This window comes from Oncorhynchus masou, unplaced genomic scaffold, assembly GCF_036934945.1.
Source record: "Oncorhynchus masou masou isolate Uvic2021 unplaced genomic scaffold, UVic_Omas_1.1 unplaced_scaffold_712, whole genome shotgun sequence".
In the NCBI taxonomy this organism is placed as follows: Eukaryota; Metazoa; Chordata; class Actinopteri; order Salmoniformes; family Salmonidae; genus Oncorhynchus; species Oncorhynchus masou.
The window spans coordinates 112741-124840 of record NW_027013587.1 but is presented as its reverse complement, the minus strand read 5'-3'; the positions used below and the strand labels follow the sequence as shown (position 1 = coordinate 124840).

Genomic DNA, 12100 nt, shown 5'->3' with positions numbered 1-12100 from the left:
CAGAGTCATGGTAACACTGAGACAAGGAGGAGGACCTGGTGACTCCTCCAGTCTCCAGACAGAGTCATGGTAACACTGAGACAAGGAGGAGGACCTGGTGACTCCTCCAGTCTCTAGACAGAGTCATGGTAACACTGAGACAAGGAGGAGGACCTGGTGACTCCTCCCTCCAGTCTCCAGGCAGAGTCATGGTAACACTGAGACAAGGAGGAGGACCTGGTGACTCCTCCAGTCTCCAGACAGAGTCATGGTAACACTGAGACAAGGAAGAGGACCTGGTGACTCCCTCCAGTCTCCAGACAGAGTCATGGTAACACTGAGACAGGAGGAGGAGGACCTGGTGACTCCTCCAGTCTCCAGACAGAGTCATGGTAACACTGAGACAAGGAGGAGGACCTGGTGACTCCTCCAGTCTCCAGACAGAGTCATGGTAACACTGAGACAAGGAGGAGGACCTGGTGACTCCTCCAGTCTCCAGACAGAGTCATGGTAACACTGAGACAAGGAGGAGGACCTGGTGACTCCTCCAGTCTCCAGACAGAGTCATGGTAACACTGAGACAAGGAGGAGGACCTGGTGACTCCTCCCTCCAGTCTCCAGACAGAGTCATGGTAACACTGAGACAAGGAGGAGGACCTGGTGACTCCTCCCTCCAGTCTCCAGACAGAGTCATGGTAACACTGAGACAAGGAAGAAGAAGCAGAAGAAGGACAGGAAGAGGCTTCAGCCACAGACAGTTGGGGAGCAACAGAACCCTGTTAAAGGCAGAGAGGAGAAGCCTCAGCCACAGACAGTTGGGGAGCAACAGAACCCTGTTAAAGGCAGAGAGGAGAAGCCTCGGCCACAGACAGTTGGGGAGCAACAGAACCCTGTTAAAGGCAGAGAGGAGAAGCCTCGGCCACAGACAGTTGGGGAGCAACAGAACCCTGTTAAAGGCAGAGAGGAAGTGATTGGTGCAGGTAGACTATGCAGATTATCCACTGCTGGAGGGCGGAGGTTAACTTAGGGCCACACCCTGTAAGATCTCAACGCTGGGATGGAGTTGCCTGATGGCACGTGAGACATGAAGCAGATGACATCACGGATCACCTGCGAAGGAACCACTGTGTTTATCTGACTGTGTTAGACGTCACGTGTAAAAGGAAACAATGTGTTACGGAACTTTGCTTTAAATGTCACGTGTCAGGTTGAGGATGCCTTGTGTGGCTGTAGTCAAGAGGCACGGGCTTGGGGAATGCAGGAGTATAACAACCAATGTAAAAGATGGGGAGAGGAGCAGAGATTCTGGGGAACACAGATCAGGAGCTGACTGATGTATTAGAATTTAGAAGGCTCTTGAGTTAAGGTAAGAACAGAACTCAATTACTATTGTTAGAATTTAGAAGACTCTTGAGGTAAGGTAAGAACAGAACTCAATTACTATTGTTAGAAGACTCTTGAGGTAAGGTAAGAACAGAACTCAATTACTATTGTTAGAATTTAGAAGGCTCTTGAGTTAAGGTAAGAACAGAACTCAATTACTATTGTTAGAAGTTAGAAGACTCTTGAGGTAAGGTAAGAACAGAACTCAATTACTATTGTTAGAAGACTCTTGAGGTAAGGTAAGAACAGAACTCAATTACTATTGTTAGAAGACTCTTGAGTTAAGGTAAGAACAGAACTCAATTACTATTGTTAGAATTTAGAAGACTCTTGAGGTAAGGTAAGAACAGAACTCAATTACTATTGTTAGAAGTCTCTTGAGGTAAGGTAAGAACAGAACTCAATTACTATTGTTAGAAGTTAGAAGGCTCTTGAGGTAAGGTAAGAACAGAACTCAATTACTATTGTTAGAAGCTACTGAATTGCAATTGCAATATAAAAAATATTTTAAAAATATATATAAATTCCAGCAGTTGTGAAACTGTGGAACTAAAAGAGAAGTGTTACCGGGTTTCATGAACTAGTTAAATGATTTGTTGAATAAAGTGTTGAAGAAGAAGAGTAGCATTATAACAACTACAGCCTCAGGGGCTGCAGCGAGTCCATATTGTGGGCTCCAGCAGGAAACCACAGGGGAGCTCGAGGGTAACTGTGTGAAGAGCACTGAGTAGGCTGTAGTTTGTCCTTACTCAGATGAAGTGCTGAACCCCTGCTTTCAGTTAAGAATTTATTTCAATAAATTTGTTTTAGCTGAAACCCTATAACCTGGATTTGGCGAGTGTGACTCACCGGTGAGTGTGTTGTCCGGTCAACTAGAAACGCTAGCAGGAGTGTCTGAGACTATGCCGCGCGCACACGATAACCAAGTATAACCCCACGGTTGAACGTATCCTGCGTGAAATACGAGTTAACACGCAGTAAGAACTGGGCCACGCTAAAATAGCGCCCGAGCGGACGATAAATAAATATCGGATTACTCGTTGGTGTTGTACACAGAAATAACCCCCGCTGACGGGTAGTATACCGTGTCACCAACTACCCGGTGAAATGTTTCCAGAAGGAAGGAGTGAACTAACCTCTGTGGCAAACAGAGATGTACCAAGAGGCGTGACCCGGGTTGATAAAGTGAAGCCCAGGGCTCCATTGTTAACTCAGCCTCGGGTAGGAAGACCGAGAGGCCCCCCTCTCCAGGAAAGAGGCTCATACCGCGGCCTTCCATACTGCGGTCAAGAGAAGATCCACAGGCAAAGATCATCCGCGCGGCAGTGGACCCAGTAGGACGTCTGGGAGGCGGCCCGTACTAGTCACCACGACAGGAGGACAATTCATGCTTTAGGAAAGTAGCCATTATATATATATATACACGTTTTGCCTGTGCTACACAACAAAACACAAGGAATAGTGTTTTTGTAATTTGTTATTGGCTGTTTTTAAGAACATGTAAATGTGTCTCCTTTGGCCAACATCCCTCGTGTATTGATGGCGCTGGCTGCGCCAGGTAAGGTCTGAATGCATATGAATGTCCGTTACATTTCTAAAATGTCGGGCAAATTCCCCGTCGTGATGTCCGGCGCCTACTTTTCCTAAAGGAAACTCTGAAATTGCATGTTGTTTTTATTACGATTTTAGAATATTCTTGTGAAAACCTGTCACCAAAACCTGGACATGGCTGTTCATATGGTGGTTAATGTCTCACCGATCAGACGTTGTCATAAAAGGTCGGTGGCAAATCTGCGGGAGCAAACGAGCTTGGGACAGGGATGGGATAGCCATTCTTATAATGGAAAGATCAGACTCCATTTAACTTCAAACTTGTTGTTTTTCCTTTCTCAAGCCTAATCAGAGACATTTTCTGGGACAGTTATATCCGGGTACTGGCCACCAAAATCGGGGACGTCTGGTCACCCTAGAATTAAGATTGAATGGTCTATTTAAGAAATAAGGTCCGAAGAGGTGTGGTATATGGCAAATTGACCACGGTTAAATACTGTTCTTATGCACGGCGCAACTCCGGAGTGCCTGGATAGTTATTAGCTGTGGTATATTGGCCATACACCACAACCCCCGAGGTGCCTTATTGCTATTATAAACTGGTTACCAACGTCATTAGAGCAGTAAAAAATCTATGTTTTGTCATACATGTGGTATATGTTCTGATATACCACTCCTGTTAGCCAATCAGTATTCAGTGCTCAAAACACCCAGTTTCTAATGATCGATAGAGCAGAGAAGCAGTTTGTTGCAACCATGATTTATTCAATCAAAGGCAATTAATTCAACATACATATCTGTAATAGGGTACAGTAACTAAATGATATCGTGAACCTAATTATTTCCTAATCAATGGCTTTGATCAGGTCCTTCAAATAGAGTCGGAGCAGGAGTGAGGCTTGTGTTCTCTGTGTGGTGATGGTGTTTCGCTGTGTGATTCTTCTGCTGGGGAGGTCTCTCCTCACGGTCTGAGCAGTGGTTAGGATTCTCTCCTGGGGGAACAGTAAGTACGGGTCACATATAGAACACAATATGGGAAATACACAACGCAACCTTTAGGATATGAGATGTTACCAACAATTGCACCCTATTCCCTATTGAGCTCTGGTCTAAAGTAGGGGAAAGGATGGCACCCTATTCCCCATAGAACTCTGGTCTAAAGTAGGGGATAGGATGGCACCCTATTCCCTATTGAACTCTGGTCTAAAGTAGGGGATAGGATGGGACCCTATTCCCCATAGAACTCTGGTCTAAAGTAGGGGATAGGATGGCACCCTATTCCCTATTGAACTCTGGTCTAAAGTAGGGGATAGGATGGGACCCTATTCCCCATAGAACTCTGGTCTAAAGTAGGGGATAGGATGGTACCCTATTCCCCATAGAACTCTGGTCTAAAGTAGGGGATAGGATAGCACCCTATTCCCCATAGAACACTGGTCTAAAGTAGGGGATAGGGTGGCACCCTATTCTCTATTGAACTCTGGTCTAAAGTAGGGGATAGGATGGCACCCTATTCTCTATTGAACTCTGGTCTAAAGTAGGGGTTAGGATGGCACCCTATTCCACATAGAACTCTGGTCTAAAGTAGGGGATAGGATGGCACCCTATTCCCTATTGAACTCTGGTCTAAAGTAGGGGGCAGGATGCCATTTGGGACACACAGATGGTAAGTCTTCATTACTTCATGTTTCTTTAAGTTTAACAGACTCCCTCCCTCTACTTACCAAGTTCAACAGCCTCCCAATCCACTTGTTCTACTGGGGACTGAATGAATCTGCTGACTTCCTCTTCCTCTTCTTCTTTAACCGTCACCCCAACAGTTTGACTCAAGTCCTCCAGCTCCTCCTCCTCCACTACTTTAATGTTCATCCCCAGTGTCTGACTGTGCTCCAGCTCCACCTCTTCCTCTTCTTCTTTAACCATCACCCCAACAGTTTGACTCAAGTCCTCCAGCTCCTCCTCCTCCACTACTTTAATGTTCATCCCCAGTGTCTGACTGTGCTCCAGCTCCACCTCTTCCTCTTCTTCTTTAACCGTCACCCCAACAGTTTGACTCAAGTCCTCCAGCTCCTCCTCCTCCACTACTTTAATGTTCATCCCCAGTGTCTGACAGAAGGTCTCTCTGTCGTCAGGACCCAGTGTCTGACTGAAGGCCTCTCTGTCGTCAGGACCCAGTGTCTGACTGAAGGCCTCTCTGTCGTCAGGACCCAGTGTCTGACTGAAGGTCTCTCTGTCGTCAGGACCCAGTGTCTGACTGAAGGTCTCTCTGTCGTCAGGACCCAGTGTCTGACTGAAGGTCTCTCTGTCGTCAGGACCAAGTGTCTGACTGAAGGTCTCTCTGTCGTCAGGACCCAGTGTCTGACTGAAGGCCTCTCTGTCGTCAGGACCCAGTGTCTGACTGAAGGTCTCTCTGTCGTCAGGACCCAGTGTCTGACTGAAGGCCTCTCTGTCGTCAGGACCCAGTGTCTGACTGAAGGCCTCTCTGTCGTCAGGACCCAGTGTCTGACTGAAGGTCTCTCTGTCGTCAGGACCCAGTGTCTGACTGAAGGCCTCTCTGTCGTCAGGACCCAGTGTCTGACTGAAGGTCTCTCTGTCGTCAGGACCCAGTGTCTGACTGAAGGCCTCTCTGTCGTCAGGACCCAGTGTCTGACTGAAGGTCTCGCTGTCGTCAGGACCCAGTGTCTGACTGAAGGCCTCTCTGTAGTCAGGACCCAGTGTCTGACTGAAGGTCTCTCTGTCGTCAGGACCCAGTGTCTGACTGAAGGTCTCTCTGTCGTCAGGACCCAGTGTCTGACTGAAGGTCTCTCTGTCGTCAGGACCCAGTGTCTGACTGAAGGTCTCTCTGTCGTCAGGACCCAGTGTCTGACTGAAGGCCTCTCTGTCGTCAGGTGATGACGCGGATCCGGATTGGTCACCCGGATTCTAGAATGAAAACGGTGATCAATAATACAGGAAGTAATATTTCCTCTGAAGATCTGGGTCTGTGTTCATAAAGCATCTCAGAAGAGGAGAGCTGATCTAGGATCAAGTCCGCTTGTACATGTGATGTTGTTCAGATCCAATAGGAGAGCTGATCTAGGATCAGGTCCGCTTGTACATGTGATGTTGTTCAGATCCAATAGGAGAGCTGATCTAGGATCAGGTCCCCCCTTGCCCATTATTTATAATCTAAAATGCAAAACTGATCTTAGATCAGCACTCCTACTCTGAGATGCTTGATACATTTGGCCCCTGAAATAGATTACATTCGTTTACAGTAACATGTATAAAGCTAATTTTCTCCCACCTTGTTGATGTCTGATGTAGGAGGACTTTCTTCACTACCGGAGCCGCCGACAGGACTCTCCCCTGTAGAGAGAGGTTGGTATTATGGGTTATAATGAGACTACCAGGACTCCTGTAGAGAGAGGTTGGTATTATGGGTTATAATGAGACTACCAGGACTCCTGTAGAGAGAGGTTGGTATTATGGGTTATAATGAGACTACCAGGACTCCTGTAGAGAGAGGTTGGTATTATGGGTTATAATGAGACTACCAGGACTCCTGTAGAGAGAGGTTGGTATTATGGGTTATAATGAGACTACCAGGACTCCTGTAGAGAGAGGTTGGTATTATGGGTTATAATGAGACCACCAGGACTCCTGTAGAGAGAGGTTGGTATTATGGGTTATAATGAGACCACCAGGACTCCTGTAGAGAGAGGTTGGTATTATGGGTTATAATGAGACTACCAGGACTCCTGTAGAGAGAGGTTGGTATTATGGGTTATAATGAGACCACCAGGACTCTCACCTGTAGAGAGAGGTTGGTATTATGGGTTATAATGAGACTACCAGAGCCATGGACAGGACTCTCGCTTGTTTATCATTTGATGGAAGGATGGATGGTCTAAAGTAGCTCACTATGTAGGGAATAGGAGGCCATGAGTGATGTATCACAGGGTAAAGTAGTGCACTACGTAGGGAATAGGGAGCAAATAGGGACAAATAATCTGCCTCCACTTACTAAGATGAGAAGGGTCCCAGCCAACGTCCTCTCCATCAGAATTGATCAGACCACCAACTTCCTCCCCGTCTTCCTGTCCCCCGTTGTGACCGAGGTCCTCCCCCATGTGTGCCTGTAGGTGTTTTCTCAGAGCCTGCTCTGTAGGGAGGTCCTGTCCACACACTGGGCAGCATTGAGGCCCTGGGGAAATGGATTGTGAACGTTAGAATGCTAGCAACAGCGTTCTGTTTGTTTCACGTCAGCAGTGAAGTGGCCGACAGTCTCAGAAGGCAGTGAAGTGGCCGACAGGCCGAGAAGGCAGTGAAGTGGCCGACAGTCTCAGAAGGCAGTGAAGTGGCCGACAGGCCGAGAAGGCAGTGAAGTGGCCGACAGGCCGAGAAGGCAGTGAAGTGGCCGACAGTCTCAGAAGGCAGTGAAGTGGCCGACAGTCTCAGAAGGCAGTGAAGTGGCCGACAGTCTCAGAAGGCAGTGAAGTGGCCGACAGTCTCAGAAGGCAGTGAAGTGGCCGACAGTCTCAGAAGGCAGTGAAGTGGCCGACAGGCCGAGAAGGCAGTGAAGTGGCCGACAGTCTCAGAAGGCAGTGAAGTGGCCGACAGTCTCAGAAGGCAGTGAAGTGGCCGACAGGCCGAGAAGGCAGTGAAGTGGCCGACAGTCTCAGAAGGCAGTGAAGTGGCCGACAGTCTCAGAAGGCAGTGAAGTGGCCGACAGGCCGAGAAGGCAGTGAAGTGGCCGACAGTCTCAGAAGGCAGTGAAGTGGCCGACAGTCTCAGAAGGCAGTGAAGTGGCCGACAGGCCGAGAAGGCAGTGAAGTGGCCGACAGGCCGAGAAGGCAGTGAAGTGGTCGACAGTCTCAGAAGGCAGCGAAGTGGCCGACAGTCTCAGAAGGCAGTGAAGTGGCCGACAGGCCGAGAAGGCATTGTGAGGTAAATATGAGTATCTGTTTCCTGTCTAAACTGTCACTACCAATAATAATACAAATAAATAAATAATAATACAAATATTACATGTTGCTATGCAGGCTTTCTATTACACATAGTAAGATTAGCATCTGCAGTTTGAATACATAGAAAAATGATCTATTTGCAGCTTCGCCGTAACATTCTGGAATGTTCATTCAAATCGTTTGAAATTGTTACTGTGGCAACGCGTCGGCTGTAAAGGGAAGTGCTGTTGAACTCACCCCCTGTCTGGTTCTCTCTTGCGTGGGTCCGGAGGTGGTACTTCAGAGTGGCAGGCTGGGCGAACCTCCTCCACACAGGGCGCAGGAGTACGGCTTCTCCCCTGTGTGCACCATCTGGTGTCTCTTCAGGACGTCTGCCTGGCTGAACCGTCTCCCACAGTCGGGGCAGGAGTACGGCTTCTCCCCTGATGGATGGGTGGACAGACGGGTGGGTGGGAAAGACAGGCCGTGTCACTCCACAATAATGAGCCATTTACTTCGTGTTCGTATTATTTCTTATTGCTGTTGAAATGGAAACTGGAAGTAAGCATTTCATTGGACGTTGTATCCCAGACACATTACAGTGCTGTAATGTACGCTGTCAATAGCTGCATAAAGATTCAGGTTTTATTTAAATAACCACATTGTGGACAACTCGAGAGGTTTTGAGACACTGGTGTCCTTCGATCGTTAAAATCAACCTCACCTGTATGCACTCTCAAGTGGACTTTCAGGTGCCCGTTGTCGCGGAAACCCTTCCCGCACTCGGGGCAGACGCAAGGTTTCTCTCCCGTGTGAGACCTAAAAATCAAATCGTTCTTTAATTCAAAGTGCAATTTAAAACTTGGAAACGGACTTTACGGTAAAACAACATGAAAACAAGAATGAAATAAATGACCTCTGATGCATCTTCAGGCTGTCCTTCTGGGTGAAACTGGCTCCACACTCTGGGCACTGGTAAGGCTTCTCCCCGGTGTGAATCCGTTGGTGTTTCTTCAGGTTGCCTATCTGAGCAAAGCCCCTGCCACACACAGAACAGGAGTAGGGCCTCTCTCCCGTGTGTGTTCGCTGGTGCACTTTCAAAAATTCATTTTGGGTGTAACTCTTGCCACAGACGGAGCAAGAATAAGGTCTCTCCCCGTGTGTGTCCGTAGGTGGACTCTAAGACTTCCCTTCTGGGTGAAGCTCTTCCCACACACGGAGCAGGAGTGAGGCTTCTCTCCGGAGTGTATCCTCTCGTGTTCTCGGAGGCCTCCTGAGTGGGCGAACCTCTTGCCACAGTCAGGACAGGGGTAGGGCTTCTCCCCTGTGTGTACTCTCTGGTGTCTCACCTTATGGAACACAATGGAAATAAGTTATTGATTAGTTGTTTTGTGTTGTCCTGTCACGTTTCATGTACTGTGTGTGTCTTTTTTTTCTTTTTTTAACTGGCAAATAAAACTCATCAAACTCACCAGGTCACAGGGGCGAGAAAACTCTTTCCCACAGTCCAGACAACCGTGAGAAAAGGTTTTGGTTGGTTCTGTTTGGTCCTCTTGATCAGGTTCTCCTGACGCAGGGGGCTGTGGGATGGGGACGGGCTGGGCTGGTTGTTAACATCATCCTAAAAGAGGATGAAGGGCAGAAGGCAGCCTTGACTAGTTCTGGAGAGGGGAACAATTGTTTTGTTGAGGTAGACCAAACGAGTGTTGTGTTGCCGTAGACCATACGGGCGTTTTGTTGCCGTGGACCATACGGGTGTTTTGTTGCCATGGACCATAGGGGTGTTTTGTTGCCATGGACCATAGGGGTGTTTTGTTGCCGTGGACCATACGGGTGTTTTGTTGCCATGGACCATAGGGGTGTTTTGTTGCCGTGGACCATACGGGTGTTTTGTTGCCGTGGACCATAGGGGTGTTTTGTTGCCGTGGACCATACGGGTGTTGTGTTGCCGTGGACCATACGGGTGTTGTGTTGCTGTGGACCATACGAGTGTTTTGTTGCCGTGGACCATACGGGTGTTGTGTGGCCGTGGACCATACGGGTGTTTTGTTGCTGTGGACCATACGGGTGTTGTGTGGCCGTGGACCATACGGGTGTTTTGTTGCTGTAGACTATACGAGTGTTTTGTTGTGGTAGCCCATATGAGTGTCCAATACTTTGATCAGAGACTCAGGGCCTGTATTTCACAAAGCATCTAACAGTAGGAATGCTGACCTCAGACCCTCCCTGTCCAGGTAATAAGCCTAAACTGATCCTAGAGCAGTGTGTTTGTGTTAGTGCTTGGTAGGAACAAATGACTGCACCCATCCAGATCAGACTGGCCTTGCCTCAAAAGACCCACCCAGCGGCATGGTGTCAAAGTTGCGACTACAGACTGACTGAACAGCTGCAGTAAACAAACCGCCAGTGTAACGGATGTGAAACGGCTAGCTTAGTTAGCGGTGCGCGCTAAATAGCGTTTCAATCGGTGACGTCACTTGCTCTGTGGTTCCCCTTCCTCTGCAAGGGGCGGAGGCCCTTTGTGGAGTGATGGGTAACGGTGCTTCGAGGGTGTCTGGTTATGGGCGAGAGGACGGTCTAAAGTTATACTGTTACACCAGCTTGATACTTTGTAACATGAACAACTACAGTCAAATCAGTTTTCAGACGACTGAGCATAAACGGTCCTGGCATAACCGGTCTGTGCTATTACTCCAACTCTGTCACGCATCGTCTAGCAATTACAGCAATGGAGTGTTCACAACCCGATTTGAGACGAAGCTTGCCCATTCATGTCATGTGAGGCATTCGGGCTAGGACAATGTTATTAGATTTGGCTGGCTAGCTAACGGGCATTCGTCCGTCCCGTGTCTTACCTCGTCCATTATGGGTCGGTCAGAACCGGGAAGAGTGAATTCTGCCGACATGTTATTGATCGTTGTTCTTCTGCGTTCACATCAGCTCGAGGTCACTCACGTCAGTTGAACAATTTACTGGTCGTGAAACGATTTGAAACCTAACCAGCCATCTTAACGAAGGCAAATACATGCAGAAATCCTATATGTTGCCATTTTAACAGTAACTAGCTCGCAAGCCTGTTTTGAATAAAGGTAAATAAGCCGACTGTCTGCGTTACTGCATCACCGTACTTCCGGGTATGATTCTTCTGCATGACTAAACTACCCGGTGCATTAGCGCCACCTAGTGTATAGGAGTGGGAAGGAAGGCAGGCAATACAAGGAGTTTACAACCTGCTTTTATTTCAACTTTATTTCACTAAGCAAGTCAGTTAAGAACAAATTCTTATTTACAATGACGGCCTACCCCACAAACCATTCACATGCTACCAACCAGATGTAATGATGAGTTCAATGTACAATGTCCTAAACGCAATCACCACCTCTTCCTTCCTAATCTGACCTTTGAACCTTGGTCCACTGACCTTTCTGTTGAGGGCATATAAACACCGGCCCTTGGGCTCAGAGTCCCATCTCTTCTGACACACATCAAAATGGCTCTGATCCTACATTTGGCCTCATCTCTACCCAGTGGAACATTAATATCAATTATATCTAATTTAAAAACTATTTTGGCTAACTGGTCAACAATTACATTCCCTTACACACCCAAATGTGCTGGGAGGCACTGCATCGCAGTGTTGCGACGTCACTACAGCCTGGGGTTCGATCCCAGGCTGTAGTGTCCCATAGGGCGGACCGGGGAGTCCCATAGGGCGGCGCACAATTGGCCCAGTATCGTCCAGGTTAGAGAAGGGTTTGGCCATGGGGATTTTAGGTGGCTCATCGTGCTCTAGAGACTCTTTGTGGCAGGCCGGGAGCCTGTAGGCTGACTCCTTGTGGCGGGCTGGGCGCCTGCAGGCTGACTCCTTGCAGCGTATAGTATTGAGAGAATACTACACCCATTCTCTCAATTCTCCATAATAACATGAATACCTCCAATAGCAGATCACTCCTATCAGATGATAAACTATTCAAGACAGACGGAGAATCTGAGCATCCTATAATTCTAACAGGTTGTACGTCCTCCACCCACTGGAGGGCAACTATTATCACCAACAGTTCAACTGAGTAAACTGACAGTTCCTTTGCTGTAATCATAGTAAACACTTCAATATAGCCCTGTTACATTTTCCGCATTGCCATGTAAAAGCCCGACATTTACCAAGGCCGTCTTCAAGCATAGCAAATAAAAACCTTATTCTTGATATCCATCAGCTTGGCTCAGTAGTGTGAAAAGAGTTGGCATAAAATGGTACCGGA

General features: G+C 47.8%; 2 protein-coding genes across 2 annotated transcripts in view; both read right to left on the bottom strand.

Moving 5' to 3' along the window:
• Positions 1 to 8158, bottom strand: part of LOC135537118 (transcriptional repressor RHIT-like) — a 22547-nt gene extending 14389 nt beyond the window's left edge. Inside the window, exon 1 of the mRNA XM_064963317.1 lies at positions 8100 to 8158. The gene's annotated coding sequence lies outside the window, so the exon portion shown is untranslated. The remainder of the gene's footprint in view (positions 1 to 8099) is intronic.
• Positions 3658 to 7025, bottom strand: LOC135537142 (constitutive coactivator of peroxisome proliferator-activated receptor gamma-like). Its single transcript, XM_064963343.1, has 4 exons — positions 6920 to 7025; positions 6200 to 6261; positions 4638 to 5835; positions 3658 to 3905 (listed from the first exon to the last, which is right to left on the bottom strand). Exons 1-4 carry the CDS (start codon positions 7023 to 7025, stop codon positions 3763 to 3765), a joined length of 1509 nt encoding a protein of 502 aa, XP_064819415.1. The 3' UTR covers positions 3658 to 3762.
• Positions 8159 to 12100: the final 3942 nt, after the last annotated feature.

Excerpts from the sequence above, each read along its gene's own strand:
- LOC135537142 (XM_064963343.1), bottom strand. The coding sequence starts at position 7,025 with ATGGGGGAGGACCTCGGTCACAACGGGGGACAGGAAGACGGGGAGGAA. Across the intron at positions 5,836-6,199 it reads CTACATCAGACATCAACAAG|AATCCGGGTGACCAATCCGG; the intron begins GTGGGAGAAAAT and ends TTTTCATTCTAG. Across the intron at positions 3,906-4,637 it reads TTGGGAGGCTGTTGAACTTG|GAGAGAATCCTAACCACTGC; the intron begins GTAAGTAGAGGG and ends CTGTTCCCCCAG.